Below are 17,987 nucleotides of genomic sequence, written 5' to 3' on the forward strand. Positions count from 1 at the left end.
AAAAAAAAAAAAATTAAATAAATAAATAAATAAATAAAATTGAACATAAAATAAATCAAAATTTAAAAGGAAAAAAAGAGGAGTAAACGTCGTCATCCACCCCTCCCCCTTTTTGTTATTGTGGTGAACGGTGCACGGATCCATCGTCAGGATATAGCAGATGATAGTATACTCCGTAGAGAGGTAGCCAAGAAGAAGTTGACCGCCTCCGGGAAGGGCCTCGTGCTATCCTCACCACTGATTCCTCTCTTCTCGTTTCTCCCTTTCAATTTGCTGACTTCTATGACGGTTGAAACGAGGGGGTGGCGACGACACTCAAGTGACCCCGGTGAATTGAACGTGGTGCGTCTTGAATAGACCTCATCAGTTGAATGGGTTTCATCTAGATCAACGGCGGTCTCTTGAAAGTTGAAGCTGCATCACCAACAAGGGTGGGAAAAGTCAAAATGCAAGCGTGACTAAAGTGACAGAGCCGCATTAAGTGCAAAACATCCTTCGTACATCCACATACATCCACAGACGTGTCTGGAGACGAACTCAAAAGCTCGAAGGTACGTACTGGTACATACGAACTGTGTTAGGAACGGGTCCGCATAAGAGACTAAATTACCATGCCCCACCCATCAATGGATTGCGGCAACGGGAGACAACGCGGGTGATGCTAAGTCCGTAGTTTGTTGATAGTTCCCCGGGATCCACTCCATTCAATCATTGTTCCCATTAACCTTTTCAACTATCATCATCCTCAGTTGCACTGTTAGTTGATTTTTTTATTTTATTTTTCCCACTTCTTTTATTATTATTTTTTATTCTTGTTTTATTATTTTTACTTTTTCATACTGTCGTTTATTCTCTAATTCTCTTGAATTCAGTACGAGCATATATCCAGTATTACAACGCTAGGATAGAGACCAAAATCCATTCAAATTGCATACAAAGCCACAGAAACGAACCAGGGCAATATGGGGTCAAGATGCACGACGGAAGTTGTTTATTCTCCGGCAATGATCTAGATTTCAAGCAATACAGTACTCCTGAACCAGGTCACTGCTCAGCCACGTGGGGAAATTCCAGGTTTCGTTCACGCTGTGTGGTATAACATGGCTCAGACCGGTACATACGTAGCCTTAGGTTTACTTGTCCTGACCTCCCGAATTACGAGTAGTTAAGAAAGAGTACTGGTACTCAAATACCGAGTCCTTGACCCTCGAACATCATCGAGATACCTTCCTACCCGGTAGCTTTACCTAAAGTCTGTTACAAGCCGATACAGCATTGTGGTTGGCGCCATGAAAGTCGAGTACTAGTAGACGATTCCATTGCAACCCGATTTTGCCCTGTGGGCACCGGACTACCTTGCTTACCTCGATTATAAAATTCCACAGGGGCCTGCCTATTTCTTTCCAACTCTTTAATTTTCCATTTTCTACTACTCAATTTGAGTCATAGTGAAAAGTTCCATTGGATTAAACTCTCCGCTCCAAATTTGCAACTGTGGTCAGACGGGACTTTAGTGCCGTTGGCATCAACCAACGGACAATATCTTTGGTTCAACAGCCCGCCTTTCTCTCTTCCCTCCCTTTCTTCTGTATTCTTTCTTGATAGTTCCATTTCTTATTTGAGCCCCCTTCCTATTCCCTTTCCGCTCTCTTGTTTTCTTCATTCCTTCCCTTCCCTTCGCTTTCCTTTGTATAGTGCCAAGCAAGATTTAAGCTGCTGGTCTTCCTATATCGTTGTCTTGGCCAACCCTACCTCAAGATGGGTAGCTCATACCCTAATGAATACTATGACCTGCTATCATTTGTTGGTCCCTGTCAAACAGGCTACTATGCCACATCAGAAGATGGCCACCTGATGCCGAACGCCTCTATGGATCCCAACTCTTCAGTACGTTCCCTCTCGGAAATGCTCCGTCTCCATGCCAATGTACTAACATCGACCTCAAGTCCAACTATCAGTCATCGGCCACGTCACCGGTGTCGCCGTCTAGCTGCACCAGTGCAGATCTCCTTCCTGGAGGTACTGCTCTGCCCGAGATTGATACGGATTTCTACCTATATGATTACCCGGCCAACGACATATCGCCGACATTGCCTATAGATACTGGACATGTGCCTTCCGCAGACAGACCTCTTAGCACAAGTGTTCCACAGATCCCTCATCTTTATTGTCCACCGAGCGTGTCTTCTCCAGACCCCCTCGATGAAGTCAGAGCAGACCTGCACCGGCTCCAATCGACCGTTCAAAGTAGCGTCAGAAACGTTTCTCATTCTCATAAACTGGTTGAGATGAGGTCTCTTGTGAGAGACACCTTCAATTGCCTTGAAACCATGATCCAAGACGAGGTTGACTGCGAGATAAACTCCCCCAACAGTACTAACAGCACCAACAGCAACAACGACAGATATGCCTGTCAGCTGTGTGAACCTTACAAAAGAAAAATGTACTCCTCGAAGGGGGCTTTCCGTCGGCACGTCTCCACTGAACACGCCCCTCGGTCTAGATTTTTTTGCCCCGTTTGTGGCTGGCATACCTGCAGGAGGGACAAGGTCTGGGATCATTTTAGACATAGGCACCCACCACCAGCCAGGCTCAGAAAGAACAATATCAAGCATACCAGATTCAGACCACCGAGAGAATGTCCACTGTGCAAGAAGTCTGTACAGTCGTGGGAGGCTTACTTTAACTGTGTCTCCGAGCATTGTCGCATACACGGTAGCTCCCCAGGAACAAGTGGAGTTCAAAGCAGAAGAAACAGTGGGGACAGTGGGAGTGGTGGGGATGGATTCAATGGCAATTTCGCTTCTGGGAACCCGTTTAATGGACAGGGACCCCAAACTCATTTTCCAAGTGGAGGTGGGGACAATTCTAATAATGGAAGCAACTACTTCTCTGGATATGGATCCTCTTTCTATGGAAACGGCTACTCAAGGGAGAACAGCTTTGCTCAACAGGTTGAGCAGAGACTACCACACTCCCTTAACTCGGTCCCAGATAGAGATGATGCTTCCCCAGACCCTGTATTTTTTTCTCATAATCCAGAGAAGAAAGGCAGCGAGATAAACCGTCTCGGACCAAACAGTGTCTCAAGTCACCACCAGCTTCTTGATGCCACTTTGGAAAGGAACCCGCAGGATATTCCACCTAAGGATAATTTGGGTCACCACAGTGGGAGAAAAGCACAAAATCCGAGGGGCTCATCTCAAACAACATCTTGCAATGACAAGAGCCCGCACCAGGCGACATCGTTCAAAGAGTTGTCCCTCAAGAAGTCTCAAGCACGCCCTGCATCTGAGCCTCAGAATCTGCCTCCAGAGAAATGCAAGTTATGTGGCCATCTAATGACGACTTGCGTGGAATGCAAGCTTCAGAAGGGTACTGTGGATAGATGCCATTTATGCACTGGTAAAGCCAGCCAGCAGCACGGATTGCCCAAGGTCCTGGAAGACTATGACCAATACTATGATTTTGCGTGCAATGGCATGTCAGACCGGAATCGCTCAGCATCAAAGATTGCTTGGGCCTTAGAACAAGTGTCCCAGGCTTTCAAGCCAAAAGGTGATCCATGTTCAATCGAAATCAGTCGCACATCCAGAGATTATTTGTTCAATGAGTCATCTCAGTGGGTCTCAGCTATGACAGCTATCGACAGGGTGTATGCACTTCAGGTTTCTGAGCAGTCCATCTTCAAGGCCACGGGCTCCAGCTATTCTACAAAGGCTCTCTCAAGTGCCTTGGAGCCTCATACTACCAGATCTCGTTTTACAGCGATGACCCTAGCTGTTCACTCACCGCAGATCTACAGCAAGATTGGGCATTCTGACTCGTCAAAAGGCATTCACATTGAACTCTCTGAAGTGCGATACGACACACAGAATATTATTGGAGATACCAGTGTTGCGCATGAGCCTGATTCACGGAAGGTAGCAGCGTCTGAATTGACTGCTGAGCATGCCATCCCACACCTTGCGAAGACGCCTGAGAGTCTTTGTATAATTCAATCGAAATCGGTGTCTTTCAACCATTATCGAATTCGGACTTTATCATTTGGGCCGTATGGAAGTGTGACTTTGCCTCTACATGGTATGTACGCATCTGCATTCCCTACCACTTCAAACATTGCGCTATAAGTACTAACAGAACCCTCCCAGACCTGACAGTTGAACCTGCCGCTCTGGAAATTAGCGGAGGATTTACCCTTTACCATGCATCATGTGTCGTCAAAGACAGACAGTCTTCTCAGGGCTCGACTCCTTTGACAAATGCACCCAGTGCGGCCGAAGACCAGCTGACGCGCAAGAGGCGCTCTAAATTGCGAAGAAAGCTTCAAGTCATCATTGGGATTCTTGTATTACAAGCATCTGTCGCCCATACACTCCCAGTCTCGAAGCAGTTGGAAGATAGGAACCCGAGGAATCCTACTGTAGTGTCTGAAGACACTGACCTCATCGAGGCCAGCAGCGACCTTGACTCATCCGATCTCGATTTCCTGCCCCAGTGGCTCCGGGAAATGATCTCCACATTTTCTGCAGGCCTGATAGAAAATGTTGAGTCTTCGATGTTTACAACACCGGTGTACAAAGCTGAAGAAGAGATTTGGCCGAAGGTCAAGACGTTTGTAGGATCTATGGCGAGCTACCTGGAAACTCCCATTAGCCCGACAGTGCTCGAACAGCACATTGCTGAATATAGGAAGTTCGGGTGAGTCGGTTAAACATGTCTAGAGAGGTATATGCTGACTAGCCGCAGCGTATGGTGATCTGTCCAATGATGATGATTTCTGGTGTTTATCTTGTCGATATTTCCTTTCTTTGACATTTTCTTTTATGTGATGTGATGTACGAACTTTCGGGTATATACACAAATTGACGGATATCAACGACACGATGCAGTGATACAACGGGATCAGGGTTGTGGGAGTTCGATGGACTATGAAAAGGGTTATGTTTACGAAAGTCACGATACCATGTTCTAATAGTCTGGTTTTCCTTGGTAGCTTCATATATTTGTGAACCTTCATACCCTCCAAACATGGATAGACATAGATAAGCATCTCGGGGATAGGAGTTAAGCAAGAGCGGAGACCTGCCGCGGGATGACATAACCGTATCGATAAGGGAATCCCATTCGGAGACAAACTGCCGGTCAATTGACGCCCGTTGTCTATCCTCGTACTTACTATTGGAAGCTGGCCAAGTGTACCTAATGATATGACCCTTGCGGCCAATCCTGCCAACCCATACCCCAACCCTAACCCCTCCTAGTTTTCCCCAATAATGAGTTCCCCCGACCCCCATCCCGCTAGTGGCGACCGTCCGGCGTCGAGAGATTCACCCGCTATATGGCATCCGGCGAGAGAATGGCTTGAAGAGGATGAGGAAGATGATATGGACTATGAACCTGAGACTGAAATTTCAGAACATTCAGAGGACAGACCCCATCCGGATGAGGACCATTTCATCGACGAGGACGACGAGGACGGCTTCTACGGCGTTCATCTAAATTATCTCGGTATTGTTGTTCCGCCATGCCCAGTTGCTCCCAAGATGCTAATACTTTGCCGATGGTCAACTTGACGTAGACCCTGAGTTACATCTCGGTAATATACATATTGAATTCTCCATGGACGAAGGAAATTTGGAACAGTCTGGAGAAGCGGCGGGTCAGGCCGGTGGCAGGCATTCCCGAGGTATTTCGACCATGCTCATCTTTCCATATCCTCATTGATTACGGTTGCTCACTACTGATTGCTAGCAGTTTCCGCCACCCGGTTGTTGAATCTACTAGCATCAAACGGCCTGCGACATATTCTTCAGTATAGTCGGGCTGGCGGCCAAATGGACGACGATGAAGATGAAGACGAGGAGCTTGCTGGCTTTTTTGGATTTAGGCGACGAGCACGACGGGGTGGAGGTGATCCGGCACCCCAAGTACCCAGCGAAGAAGGGGCAAAGTTGATGGCTTCTGGCGACTTTGGAAGCAATTCATATTATACGGATGAGTTGAAAAAGAGGAGGAAAAGTCTTGCGACGAGGACGATGTGGCGGGAACTAGGCATTGATCTGTCTGGTTCGAGGCAGGAGGTGCAGGCGATAACTCAAGTGAGTCCTTGGCCATGTAACATCAAATGCTCGATGTTGACGTTCTGTCCGTATAGGGTCTTATACCTGGTTCAGTTGCCGACAAGATCATTCACTTCGACTCAAGGTGCTACTCGGGACAATTTTCCGATGATGGCAACTTTTTCTTCTCCTGTTCGCAGGACTTCAGGGTTAGGATGTATGATACGTCTAACCCGTACGAATGGAAGTATTACAAAACCGTGGCCTACCCTTTTGGTCAGTGGACCATCACCGATGCCACCCTGAGTCCAGACAACAGATTTCTAGCGTATACTTCCATACGGAACCTTGTTTGTCTTGCTCCTACAGATCCATTTGATTCCTCGGAGCCGTCGGTGCTAGATCTTTCATCCTCTCATGGAAGACAATTTGGTGTAGGTGTCTACCCGTCCTATGTTCTTTTGTTGTTCTTGACCTGAGAGTCATAGATCTGGTCGGTTCGGTTTTCAGGCGACGGCCGTGAAATCGTAGCCGGCACGTCAGATAACTCGGTTATTGTCTACGATCTCGAAACCCGACAGTCAGTCCTACGCCTACGCAACCACGAAGATGATGTGAATGCTGTTTGTTTTGGTGACAAGTCTTCCCCTCACATTCTCTACTCCGGGTCCGATGATAGCACGCTACGAGTGTGGGACAGACGCTCAATGGGTGACGGGCGTGAAGCCGGCGTGTTCATCGGACATACGGAAGGACTGACATACGTCGATAGCAAAGGTGATGGTCGATATGTGCTTTCCAATGGCAAGGACCAGAACATGAAGCTCTGGGATCTAAGGAAGATGATGACTACAGCGCGGTTCGATACGATTGATGCCCAGGATTACACCAGCGGCTTCGATTACAGGTTCGAGCCATACCCCGAAAACTACTACGAGGCGCACCCACACGATTGCTCCGTGGTCACATTCCGAGGCCATCGGGTCCTCAAAACTTTAATACGATGCCATTTCTCGCCGCCAGACAGCACGAACTCCAGATACGTGTATACTGGAAGTGAAGATGGCAAAGTTTATGTGTACAACTTGGATGCAACCCTTGCCGGAACCATCGACGTCGGTCAGGCAACGGTGGACACTCGACCGCAAGACCCCAACGTAACCAATAGTGCATATGACTTCAGCAGCCGCGCTGGCGATTTGGCATGGCAAACATGTGTCCGAGACGCAAGCTGGCATCCCAACGCCCCTGTCCTAGCCGGTAAGTCTGGTCCTGTGAGAGACCGGAAAGTATACATTCTAACGATGGTGTGTAGCAACGTCATGGAATGGCTGGGGCCTTTCGACCGGCACCTGCACAGTCCATTCTTGGAATGGCGGCGCCGCCGAGGACGAGGGGACTCCGCCGGTCTCCAAAAATTACGATTGCCGGCTGAAATCCGTGCTCGAATATGACCAGTTCAAGGAAACAATCCATCACCTTCGAAGCCGACCCGTATATCGGCGGAGGTTAGAAGATGACGAGTACGCGGGTGAAATATGGTGATCTATGAAACGGCATTTCTTTTGATTAGCATGGTCTACTTTCGGAGCCGAAAATGCGAGCGAGCGCAGCCTTTTTGTATACCAAGCTTAAATTAGGATTTATGAGATTGAAATTAGACTCCCATTCAATAGCTATTTCAAAGAATTAGATAAATCTCTCAAGTTATCCTCTCTGGATGCTGAACAGAATCAGGAAACGCTATTTATACAGAATCAAAGACCTCGCTACAATGTTTCATGCAGCAAAATCCACCTCCATGACGCACTGACGGCATGTCATCAAGTCAAAGATGAGTTAAACACCTCCATCTCCCATCAATATATTTCGTTTTAACGCAGTAAGAGTAACGGGTATCGGATACAAGCATGGACGGATTCTTCCCCCTTTTCTTTATGCAGAATCCCATCCCCACATCAAGTTAAGGTAGTAGGTTATCGAGTGTTGATTAATGTCGCTCATAGCTTATGCGCCACCGACAAGGATGTTGTTGACGGGAATGTGTACTAAGCACTGTTAGTTATCGATCGGTTGTTGCCTGCATTCATGCCCCTGGGAGACTGGGTGCTCCTCCCGAGGATTGAATGCACATGCGACCGACTTACTTAATTTAATGAAGTAACCAATGGCACCCTGGATTTTAGTCAGAACCGTTATTCACAAACAAGGCGTTTATGCGTAGATGGAAGATCGAGTGTCTCGTACCATGATAAGGAAGCCCATGCCGACGGCCTGGCTGATCTTGATGAATTCGCGCTTGTCGGCTGTATACCATTGAGTCAGTTTAGAGCTAGAGAAATCAGAGCGACTGTGGTGTGGCGTACGCTTGGTGCATCTGCGGACGAAGAGGGTACCCTCACGGAGGAAGTCCTTGGGGATGTCGGCGAGCTCTTGGAGGGTTTCAGACATTGTGGCGAAGAATTGGTAAGAACGGAAAGAAAGGAGTGAGAATGGAAGTAAGAGAAAAAGTAGTATGAGTGAGTCAGGAAAGTCGAGAGAAAAGAGAGAATTGGAGAATCGAAAAGAGGCGATCTGGACAAGAGATAATCGACAGATCATCCACACGCGCGCAACAGGAGAGTTGGCCTTCTGGGGTTCGGAAGTACAGTTGAGCCGCGCTCCGGGTCCAGCTCCACAACCGCAGCTCCTTCGAGATCCAAAGGCAAGCTCTCGCCTTCCCTTCTCTTCTTGCGCGCTCCACTCGGCACGTCCTTCAGACACGTCTTATTGTACCAAGGGATTGTTCGCCTACCAACGCTTTTTCTCCTATCTCACGCTTTCTTCCCATCTCTCTTTCACTTCTTTCACCAACTTCACTTTCTTCTCAACCCGTGCGCTGACGGCTTACGACTCAGGGGATACAAACTGCTGGGCGGAAGTCCTTCTGTACTGCCCGTTCGCATCAGTGTTCTGCGAACTGACTTACTGACCTAAAACTGACAGCACTCTTCTGCTGATTTTCCTTTGCTCTCCTGTGTACTCCCGCTGGGAGAGTTATATCAGTTCTGTTCCCTAGCAAAGAGTGCGTGTGTTGCAGAACTCAACACTCGGCGCCGCATCTCCTGTGGAAATTACTCCCATCTTCGTCCCTTTCTCTCTACTTTTTCACTGAAGAAAATCTTGCCATAACTTATCTTACCTGTATTTGGAATCCTGAGACAAAAGTTCCGCTCTGTATCTCCGTTTCAGAGCAATCAGATTTACGGACTGGTGAAGACTTTGTTCATTTTTGAAGCTGTTGTTGCTTCGGATTGTACGTATTTTCGAGCCTTTTTTATCCTTTTGTCTGTCGACACTGCACTCGCCCCTGTTGCTTTAAGAAGTTGCAAAGTGGATTTTGGCATTTGCTACAAACATGACCCAGTGTTACTCCCTTGCTGCTTGGGAGACTCGTGCAGCGACCTTTCACTCTCAAGCGATAGCAACTTCCGTGCTAATTGACGGTCTATGTCTGCAGACATGTACTTCCATTGATTCAACGAATCAGAGAAAAGAAACAAAGGACTGTATATTTCACTATCCAAGCAATCAAAAATTTGCCTTGAGCTTCCGATCCATATCTTAACGCCATGGCTACTGAAGATGATAACTTCGATATTGACATCTATGGTGATGGTGGTGGATATAACGCTAATGACCAAGCCGGAGAGGATGATATCAAGCATGATGACACCGAACTCATCCTAGACGCTCCAGAGCAGCCCCAAAATGCCGCTCCTGCCCATGGCGATGGCGCTGCAGACACCAACGCGCAGCAGGGGCATGCCGAAGGTACAGAGCCCAATGGGGAACATGTAACACAATCAAACCCGCAACAGTCAGCGGCAACAGAGACGCCAGCTCCCCCGCAGGGCGTAAAGCGCAAAGAGCATGACGACCGTCCATCGGATCCAGATGCCACACCTGCCCTGCTTATCTCTGATCTGTACTGGTGGACCACTGATGATGATATTCGTGGTTGGATCCGTGAGGCCGACTGCGAGGATGAACTTAAGGATGTAACTTTCAGCGAACACAAGGTGAACGGCAAGAGTAAAGGGTAAGCAATTGTGGCTGAATTGTTAGGGTGTAGCGTGCTAATTGATTTGCACAACCAGCCAAGCTTTTGTTGAATTCACTACACTTCAGGCCGCGACTGCCACCAAACACAAGCTCGAATCCTTCAGTATGACAGGATCGTCAGGACGGAAGTACTCTGTTAACTATACCAACCCCCAACCAAACCCTTTCCGCACACTTCCGAAGGATGCGCCTATGCGAAAGGACAATCAGGCTCGGTCGATGTCTGGAGGCTTCAACTCGCCAGCGCAGAACATGAACTTCGGAATGAACAACATGGGTGGTGGTGGCGGTGGTGGTTTCCGTGGCGGCCGCGGTGGTTTCAACTCCCGGGGTGGCATGAATAATAACATGGGAGGGTTCAACAACCGGAACTTCCAGAATCCAATGGGCTTCCAAAACCCGATGGCTGGAGGTTTCGGTGGGAATCCGATGGGAGGTATGCAAAACTATGGCGGCTTCAATAACCGTGGAGGCATGATGGGCGGCATGCGAGGTGGACCCGGGGGCATGCGCGGCGGCCGTGGAGGCGGCGGTATGGGGGGTCCCAACATGATGGGTATGCCGAATATGAACCCGATGGGTGGTATGGGCATGAACCCAATGTCTGGTGGAATGAACCCGATGATGGGCGGCATGGGAGGAAACATGGCGATGCAAGGTATGTCTCGTTGCGAGTGATATAATTCTCCCCCGGCTGGCCATGTAGACATGTTCTGACCACGGCTGTTTTGCTAGGTAAAGGCGGCTTCCAAGGTCCTAATCCCGCTTTCAATCAAAACTTCTTCCCTCCTAACCAAGGGGTTGGAGGTGATGGATCATGGAACCCCCATGGCGCAAAGCGCAGCCGACAAGAGTAGAAGATCCTCTTGACACGCTTGCATAATTTATGGTTTGTCCCTGGCGATATCTGGACATTGAGAAATCGTTATTTTTCTGTACCACATGTTTTACCATCTAAGTTCCCCATCATTCATCCCTTGGGTTCGTTTTCATACTGCTTGTTCTTCTAACGGTTTAACGGGAAATTGGTCTGTTACTTTCACGCGGGTTTTCAGCTCTTCTTATGGTGTATTAGACAAATCGAATGTTCTTTTCTTGCGCATTGTGAGCTGGTTTAACATGATATGCTTCATTTACTACCTCTTGCTATTCAGGTTGACAACTGTATGACTATTAACGTTTTGCTGCCTTGAATATCTTCTACTATTGAGATTTAATTGACATTTTTACAACAATGAAACTGATGTTCCAGATCTGTGTCGTATGGACCTACCATACATCATGACCATATCTTAGTATGATTCACCTAACCCTACATCTCCTCTTGTCTACCAAAAAAACATATGTATGCATACTGAACATAAACACTTCATAACTACTTTAAGATGAAATAAAGATGTTTCCATCGACGACTTACTGCATGCCTAAGCATCAAACATGGTCACGTGTAGCTTTGCTCATGCAAACCTTATGTTCAAGCTTTACACCCACATCACTGTTATACAAGATGTTGCATCAGTGAATCCACTCAAGCGAAGATACCTTACCACGAGAAACTCAACAATCAAAGATCCACCGGCTTCAGCAGAGCAGCGATATGGCGCCCCATGGAGTCGCGCAGCGCATCCAGATAGACCTGGGTTGCACAATCGCTGGAGCAAGTAAGGAAAATCAGATGACCTGTTTCCTGGGGCATAGAAACGACCGTGACCGGCATATGGCGGGGCGGTGCATTGAAGTATGACGGCGTGCATTGGAGATCCCCCATAGCAAAAGACTTCGGGTACTCTATATTCTGGTGCAGGACGATAGACCCCATCGTGGTATCGGCTGGCCACGAGGTGCAGTGCTGAATGATGTCGCGCAGGTATACTCCCTGGAAAGGCAGGCTGTCAATATGCTGGGTGTGAATCTGTTGCAGCAGACCGTCTCTCGAGTCATCAATGGAGACGCGAACCGGCAGGATCCTGTTGCAGGGACCCACTACGTTCTGGATGTCCGTGATGGGCATCGATCGGCCGCTGACTACCTGTGTGAAGACGATTTCATGCAATCCTGTCTGCTCGGCTAGTACGAGTGCCCATGCTGCCTTGACGACTGTCGCTGCTGTAATGCCTGCTGGGGGCCTGATTGTCGGCAACGGTAAGGGCGCCAAGAGGATTTGTGGATTGGGATCTGGATTAGTCGATGGTGGGAGCTGGGTCATTTCGGCGTTCTGGAGTACATGTCGCCAGAATGAAAACTCGGCTGTCAGGTCCTGGCTCAGGGCATGGTACATGAAAGCGGGGAACGAGACGGCTGGTGGCGGGCTGTGGCCTTCGTATAGTTGTTGTAACCCACGGTATACTATGGGAATGGTTTCAGGGTCGAAGAGTGACCGGCTGTAACGCAGCACCAAAACGTTGTCATCTTGGGTGGTTCCTTGAACCAAGACCAAGTGCACTGAGAGCTTCGAAGGGTCGACGGGGAGCAGTGAATCTGCTTGGCACCATTGCAGGGCGCTGGTATTAACATCTTCCTTCGTATCCGTTTTGGGAGATTGGACGTGCAATGCCACGGCCGGATGCCGTAGCACTACCTGGTGCATTATGTCCCCTGATCGGATAAAGACTGTACGTAGGATGGGGTGGTAATGCACTAGACGCTTGCACGATTGCTGGAGCCGGGCGTGATTTATAGATCCTTGTAGCCGGAGCAGCAGATACTCACAGGGGAAGTCGGACAAGTACTCCTGGCGTGGCGTTGCCGGGAGAACATCCTCGATGTCTTCAATTTCGACGGTCTGTGGAGACAGCCGTGAGACTAGATGCGCAAGGAATGTCTTGGGGTCGTCAACTCGAAGTTGCGAGAAGGCCTGTCCGGTGAGACCGTCGGTCAGAGATTGCTGAAGCGCTGCGGAAGAGTTGGGTAGCTCCTGAAGTGATCGAGTCTGAAGGACGCTCAAAACCGACAGAGTTAGACCAGCCTTTCGTGCCAATCCCACTAGTTCCATGGCGGATAGCGAATCGCCACCTAGTGATAGGAAACTGTCCTCTGTCCGGATGTCCTCGATGTCGCACGTCAGTACGTCTGCTACCAGCGACACTAGGATCCGCAACTCTTTACTTTCTGTAATGGAGGATGCAGCCTGTCTGTTACATGGACACCGCGGTGCGGGTCGATATCTTTGTAGTTCACGCCATGGGCGATTAATCACCAATTGCCGCAACTGAGCGCGGTCCGTTTTCGCCGTGATGGTCCGAGGAAGGTATCTGACTGGCACAAACAAGGATGGGATCATGTATATAGGCAGAGACTCTTGCAATCTTGTTGATGCTGTAATTACTTGCGCTTCGAACTCGCTACTATGCTCGCAGAGTAGAGTGGACTCTGCCTCCAACGGTGTATCATCCTGCTGTATGGGAATGAACGCCACGAGGATCGGTGCCGGACGACCCGCAGACGGGCTTACAGATTCGACCACGGCGCGGGGAGCGCTGGGGAACGCCTCTTGGACGCGGTGTTCCACCTCCCCTAGTTCTACTCGCTGTCCTCGGATCTTGATCTGTGTGTCCTGCCGCCCAACAAATTGGATCCATCCAAGGCTCGTATATCGGACCAAGTCGCCCGTGCGATAAAGACGTCCTGGGACCTGGGCAGAACCGGGGGACAAACGGAAGCGACGGAGCCAAGAGGGAGCATCAATGAAGACCTCTGCAGAGCGAGAGGATGGTCTGTTAAGATAACCTCCTGTTATTCCAGGGCCTTCGACTAGCAACTCCCCAATAGCACCTATTGGGACTAATTTTTCGGTGTCTGTCGGATCTGTAATCCATCCTATTCCTCCCAGCATAGGCCCAATGGTGCCTGCGCGCCACCCATGCTGAGGAATTGGTCCGGCACTGCAAACGGAAGACTCTGTTGGTCCATACACATTGACCAACTGCACGTGCGGTGTCCATGCCTGTACAAGGCTTGGTGGAATAGCTTCACCAGCAAGAGCCACTGTGCGCAAGTCTGGGAGGTCACCTGGGCGAAGAAGAGAGAAAGAGGATGGAGTGAACGCGGCCCAACTGATCTTCTGCTCCCGCATGAAACCTGTCACGTCATCGAGTCGTTCGGATTCAGAAGGAATGCAGAGACAGGCACCGCGGTGGAGCGTACAGATCATCTCGTACATAGCCAGATCAAAGCTGTATGAGGCAAAATGTAGTGCACGGGTAGTGGAATCGATATTCAACATGTCAAGGATGGCCAATGCGGCTGTCGCGATATTTTCGTGATGGACTTGCATGCCCTTTGGACGACCGGTTGTCCCAGAAGTAAACAGCACCATGGCTAGGTCTTCTGGATGCACCTCAGGAAGAGGAATGCAATTGGCGGCATCCGTGGAAGCCATGCTGTCGGACACCACCAGTAAACGCGGGCCCAGCTGCTCCATCTTGTGACGTTGAGCGGCTGAGGCTACCACGAATTGAGCTCCCATGCCCTCGATCATCTCGCGAGCGCGGCCGATCGGGGTGTTGGGATCGATAGGTACCCAGATGCCCCCAACACGAAGGATGGCCAGAATGGTCAACACGGACCACTTGGACTTCTCCAAGCAGAAGGGGATGAACATTCCTGGACAAACCCCACAGTGTAGGAGATGCTGAGCCACGCCGAGGGATGCTCGGTTCAACTGGTGGTAAGTCATGCTGCCATCCCAGGCGGCGATGGCGGGCTGGGAGCCCCCATGATAAAGTGCCAGCTCGTGCAAGGTGACTTTGCTTGCCCTGGGTAATCTTGCGTTCCAGTCCCTCAGCGTCAGCCAATCCTCAGGGCTAACGAGATCCAGTTCCCGTAATCTGGTCTGCAGCGCTTCCAGTAGCTGATATAATATATGCTTGAACTGGTGTAGCATGCGCAGCACCTCGACTGTTTCCATGATCCTAGTGTCATAGTGCACAATGAATTGTAAATCTGGCATGTCCTTCGCCGATGATCCACCATGAATGCAGCATGTCACAACCAGGGAACATACCCCTGATGGTGGTGGATAGCACAGCTCGATTTCATCGTTCCATTCCTCCTCAATATTCAAGTGGAAATGGAAGTCACTAAGGGCATTTTCAGAAGAGCCGAAGGTGGCAGCCTGTATCGAAGCTAAAGCCTGTTCGACTTTCTCATCTTCACTGATGTGAAAGCGAAAGGAAACGTTCTGTGAACCGCCATTGGATCCCCATAGAGTGAGTCCAAACTCAACATCTGTGGCATCCGTGAGTTTACCGATGAGAATTGTCCATGCGAGTTGGATATAAGCTGTCAAAGGCGCCACTCCTCTGGACGATCTCAGGCGGAACACTGGATAGCGCAGGATCTTGGTATATGCAAGCTTATGATCGGCGGGGGACCGTGGAAAGAAGCACGATGCCGTATATTCAGCCATGAGGTCGTGAGGTCTTTCAAAGCAACCGGGGATAACCATGGTCTAATACAAGGGATGCGTCTAGCAATCTACAACATCGAATCAGAGTCGAGGCGGCTGGCCTGCTTTTTCTTTCGTCTACCCGCTTACAGTAATCATGAGGCCTGATACTGAGAAAGGTCCTGAATATACCCAGTTGTGATAGCACACAGCATCAAAGCAACTGCGAGTTCTTGCCAGATATTGAGAGTAGGTAGTTCTATCGTCGCTCGGAGTCTAAAAGAAGCAACTGTCTCTGGTCGAGAAGCTGAAAGCTAGAGATGATGATGATGTTAGCCCCGGCCCAATTGTCAAACAGCAATGCATATAAGGAGAGTATGATAATGTCCGGAGATGTATGTCTGTACTACCGTATATACCATACCGTATCGTACAGAACCACTGCGATTATGCCAGGCGCAGTATGGGGATATCCCAGTAGAGCAGAATCCCTATGCAACACGGCCCGAGAAAGATGGCTCCGACGATCACCCAGCACCAAAGGCCAGCCATTCCTCAATTTGGACTCTTTTGCTTCATACAGAACGTAATCACAACTAGAGTTGACAATGCAGTCACGAAGTTTGGAAGAAGCCGAGCTCGGGGAGAAAAGGCAATTGTCCTACGCTTGTATCCCAGCATCGCCGGTATCACAAACCAATGGACCATGGGATACAACTCACGAGACAAGTTTTCAAATACTTCAGCCGCGCATTAAATCAACTTGTTGCCGCGCTGCGGGTCGAGCAGCCCATGCCCCCATTAGCCAGGATTGAAATGCCGCTTATCAGAGCTGAAGGACAATGTGCGGTACGGTCGGACTTTCTGTTCACTGACAAGCGCCATTTGACTTAGCTTGCAGTAGTCAATTGACGCTGCTGGGTGTAGAAGTGATACATCGCCACAATTTCCAGCCCATGCTACATAGCTGCGTGATGCATACGACACAGCTCGGAGCAACATATCCACCAAGTATCTTGGTCATCATCGAGTATTTCGCTTCTGGAATGGGCAAACTTGGATTTGCACGGTGGGAAACTATTCGCATCAGGAGTAGTGGGTGGTAGGGGGAAGATGGGAGAAAGAACGTATACGCAACGTAAAGATAACAGCCTCGATTCTACTCGTGCATTCTTCAGAAATCTCCAAAACGTCCCAATTGGTCCAATTTAAAGAGGATCCTTGTGTTGTCTCTAGAGGGAGGGTGTGTGTAGCAACCTTGCCCTCAAGGGGATTGGAACACGTAATAGGTCTCCTCTCCTGCTTTCACGGTCTCCATCACGTCCAATCCCACGCTCGAAGCAAGGGTGCGGAGCTCATCATCCCCCAAGATGCGAAATGCCGTAGTAGCGGATTCGGTGCTGAGGGTATCCCCCTTGCCCGACATTACTTGCACATTGCTCACCACATAAACCACACCGTCCTTGACTTGAACATCATTGCCAATCTGACGATAGGTAATTCCTGGTAACACAAGACTGGGAAGGTCCGTGCTATTGGTGTCGCCTTCAGCCGGGGCCATATCCGATTGAAAGGTTGCGGGAATATCGCGCAACGAGATGTATGCTCTACCAGTCCCTGGTTGGAGCACGCGAGCAACCTCCCTGAGAAACTGGGCGACCTGGCCCGGTTCGATAAAGTGGCTAATCGAGCTGAAGGCGACTATCAGCAAATCAGCCTTCAACACGCCATCTCGGAAAGCAGGGACCTCATGGAGATTCAGGGCGGAGCCTTCAATCCAAGTTACATCGGCGGTGGGGGATGCCAGTGGAAGCTTGGCTGCCTGATCCAGCATGGGCCTCGATATGTCTAACCCGATGAATTTGGTGGCGTGAAGGTCTGCGTCGTGCTCCGATAGGTGGGCCACTAGGTCTCGGATAACTCGTCCAGTTCCCGTACAAACATCCAGAACCACGAAAGGTCTTTTCTTCGTGGTTTGCAACTGTAATGTTTTTCGATAGCCGTCAAGGTAGACTGCGGCATCCTGCAAAAAGCCAGGGATTTGAGTCATTGAATGGTAAAAATCCACTGCGTGAACCGTATCGTAGCCGTTGGTTTGGCACGTTTCACTCATTTTCGCCGAATTCTTGTCACTGTGGAGAAAGAACAAAGAAAAAGAAAGACAGAAACAGGTTTGCTGAGGATAAGGAGGTCAGAACACTGTTTAAGACAAGAGTGAACAACGAAGTCAGAGATTGATGAGTTGGGACAGGGCGGGGGGCATTTTTATCCACGACTGTATACCATATGCCCCTTCTGGTTCTGCGTACAGTAAATTACAGGTATTTCTTTACATTATGCGCAAACAACGATACATGCATGGGTAAAACAGACTGGTATGGTCCATTTCCTCTATGATGGTGATTTATATGAGATTCATGAGATTGCTGTCTTTC

At 49.2% G+C, this 17,987-nt stretch overlaps 6 protein-coding genes across 6 annotated transcripts; 3 read left to right on the forward strand and 3 right to left on the reverse strand.

Moving 5' to 3' along the window:
* Positions 1-2,288: 2,288 nt before the first annotated feature.
* On the forward strand, positions 2,289-4,705 carry BDV37DRAFT_268952 (putative C2H2 zinc finger domain protein; the record flags this gene model as incomplete). Its single annotated transcript, XM_032084269.1, has 3 exons — positions 2,289-3,622; positions 3,653-4,012; positions 4,186-4,705. 3 exons carry the CDS (start codon positions 2,289-2,291, stop codon positions 4,703-4,705), a joined length of 2,214 nt encoding a protein of 737 aa, XP_031945130.1.
* Positions 4,706-5,178: 473 nt separating this feature from the next.
* On the forward strand, positions 5,179-7,704 carry BDV37DRAFT_240124 (WD40 repeat domain-containing protein). The gene is made up of 6 exons (XM_032081039.1): positions 5,179-5,511; positions 5,582-5,689; positions 5,755-6,101; positions 6,158-6,496; positions 6,551-7,322; positions 7,378-7,704. The coding sequence occupies exons 1-6, from the start codon at positions 5,277-5,279 to the stop codon at positions 7,605-7,607; spliced, it is 2,031 nt and encodes a 676-aa protein (XP_031945131.1). The 5' UTR covers positions 5,179-5,276; the 3' UTR covers positions 7,608-7,704.
* Positions 7,705-8,634, reverse strand: BDV37DRAFT_240129 (translocon subunit SSS1). The gene is made up of 4 exons (XM_032081040.1): positions 8,429-8,634; positions 8,310-8,368; positions 8,210-8,237; positions 7,705-8,110 (listed from the first exon to the last, which is right to left on the reverse strand). Exons 1-4 carry the CDS (start codon positions 8,511-8,513, stop codon positions 8,070-8,072), a joined length of 213 nt encoding a protein of 70 aa, XP_031945132.1. The 5' UTR covers positions 8,514-8,634; the 3' UTR covers positions 7,705-8,069.
* A 717-nt stretch (positions 8,635-9,351) lies between these two features.
* On the forward strand, positions 9,352-11,526 carry BDV37DRAFT_223133 (uncharacterized protein). The gene is made up of 4 exons (XM_032080202.1): positions 9,352-9,357; positions 9,562-10,143; positions 10,202-10,824; positions 10,908-11,526. Exons 2-4 carry the CDS (start codon positions 9,674-9,676, stop codon positions 11,021-11,023), a joined length of 1,209 nt encoding a protein of 402 aa, XP_031945133.1. The 5' UTR covers positions 9,352-9,357; positions 9,562-9,673; the 3' UTR covers positions 11,024-11,526.
* Positions 11,527-11,730: 204 nt separating this feature from the next.
* Positions 11,731-15,612, reverse strand: BDV37DRAFT_279601 (uncharacterized protein; the record flags this gene model as incomplete). Its single annotated transcript, XM_032086368.1, has 1 exon — positions 11,731-15,612. One exon carries the CDS (start codon positions 15,610-15,612, stop codon positions 11,731-11,733), a length of 3,882 nt encoding a protein of 1,293 aa, XP_031945134.1.
* Positions 15,613-16,816: 1,204 nt separating this feature from the next.
* BDV37DRAFT_279602 (class I SAM-dependent methyltransferase) lies at positions 16,817-17,665 on the reverse strand (the record flags this gene model as incomplete). Its single annotated transcript, XM_032086369.1, has 1 exon — positions 16,817-17,665. The coding sequence occupies one exon, from the start codon at positions 17,663-17,665 to the stop codon at positions 16,817-16,819; it is 849 nt and encodes a 282-aa protein (XP_031945135.1).
* Between the last annotated feature and the right edge of the window lie 322 nt (positions 17,666-17,987).

Source organism: Aspergillus pseudonomiae (assembly GCF_009193645.1).
Source record: "Aspergillus pseudonomiae strain CBS 119388 unplaced genomic scaffold BDV37scaffold_9, whole genome shotgun sequence".
Classification (NCBI taxonomy): Eukaryota; Fungi; Ascomycota; class Eurotiomycetes; order Eurotiales; family Aspergillaceae; genus Aspergillus; species Aspergillus pseudonomiae.

Excerpts from the sequence above, each read along its gene's own strand:
- BDV37DRAFT_240124 (XM_032081039.1), top strand. The coding sequence starts at position 5,277 with ATGAGTTCCCCCGACCCCCATCCCGCTAGTGGCGACCGTCCGGCGTCG. Across the intron at positions 5,690-5,754 it reads CGGTGGCAGGCATTCCCGAG|CAGTTTCCGCCACCCGGTTG; the intron begins GTATTTCGACCA and ends ACTGATTGCTAG. Across the intron at positions 7,323-7,377 it reads CAACGCCCCTGTCCTAGCCG|CAACGTCATGGAATGGCTGG; the intron begins GTAAGTCTGGTC and ends GATGGTGTGTAG.
- BDV37DRAFT_240129 (XM_032081040.1), bottom strand. The coding sequence starts at position 8,513 with ATGTCTGAAACCCTCCAAGAGCTCGCCGACATCCCCAAGGACTTCCTC. Across the intron at positions 8,238-8,309 it reads GCATGGGCTTCCTTATCATG|GGTGCCATTGGTTACTTCAT; the intron begins GTACGAGACACT and ends ACTAAAATCCAG. Across the intron at positions 8,111-8,209 it reads TGGTTACTTCATTAAATTAA|TACACATTCCCGTCAACAAC; the intron begins GTAAGTCGGTCG and ends AACAGTGCTTAG.
- BDV37DRAFT_223133 (XM_032080202.1), top strand. The coding sequence starts at position 9,674 with ATGGCTACTGAAGATGATAACTTCGATATTGACATCTATGGTGATGGT. Across the intron at positions 10,144-10,201 it reads GTGAACGGCAAGAGTAAAGG|CCAAGCTTTTGTTGAATTCA; the intron begins GTAAGCAATTGT and ends TTGCACAACCAG. Across the intron at positions 10,825-10,907 it reads AGGAAACATGGCGATGCAAG|GCGGCTTCCAAGGTCCTAAT; the intron begins GTATGTCTCGTT and ends TGCTAGGTAAAG.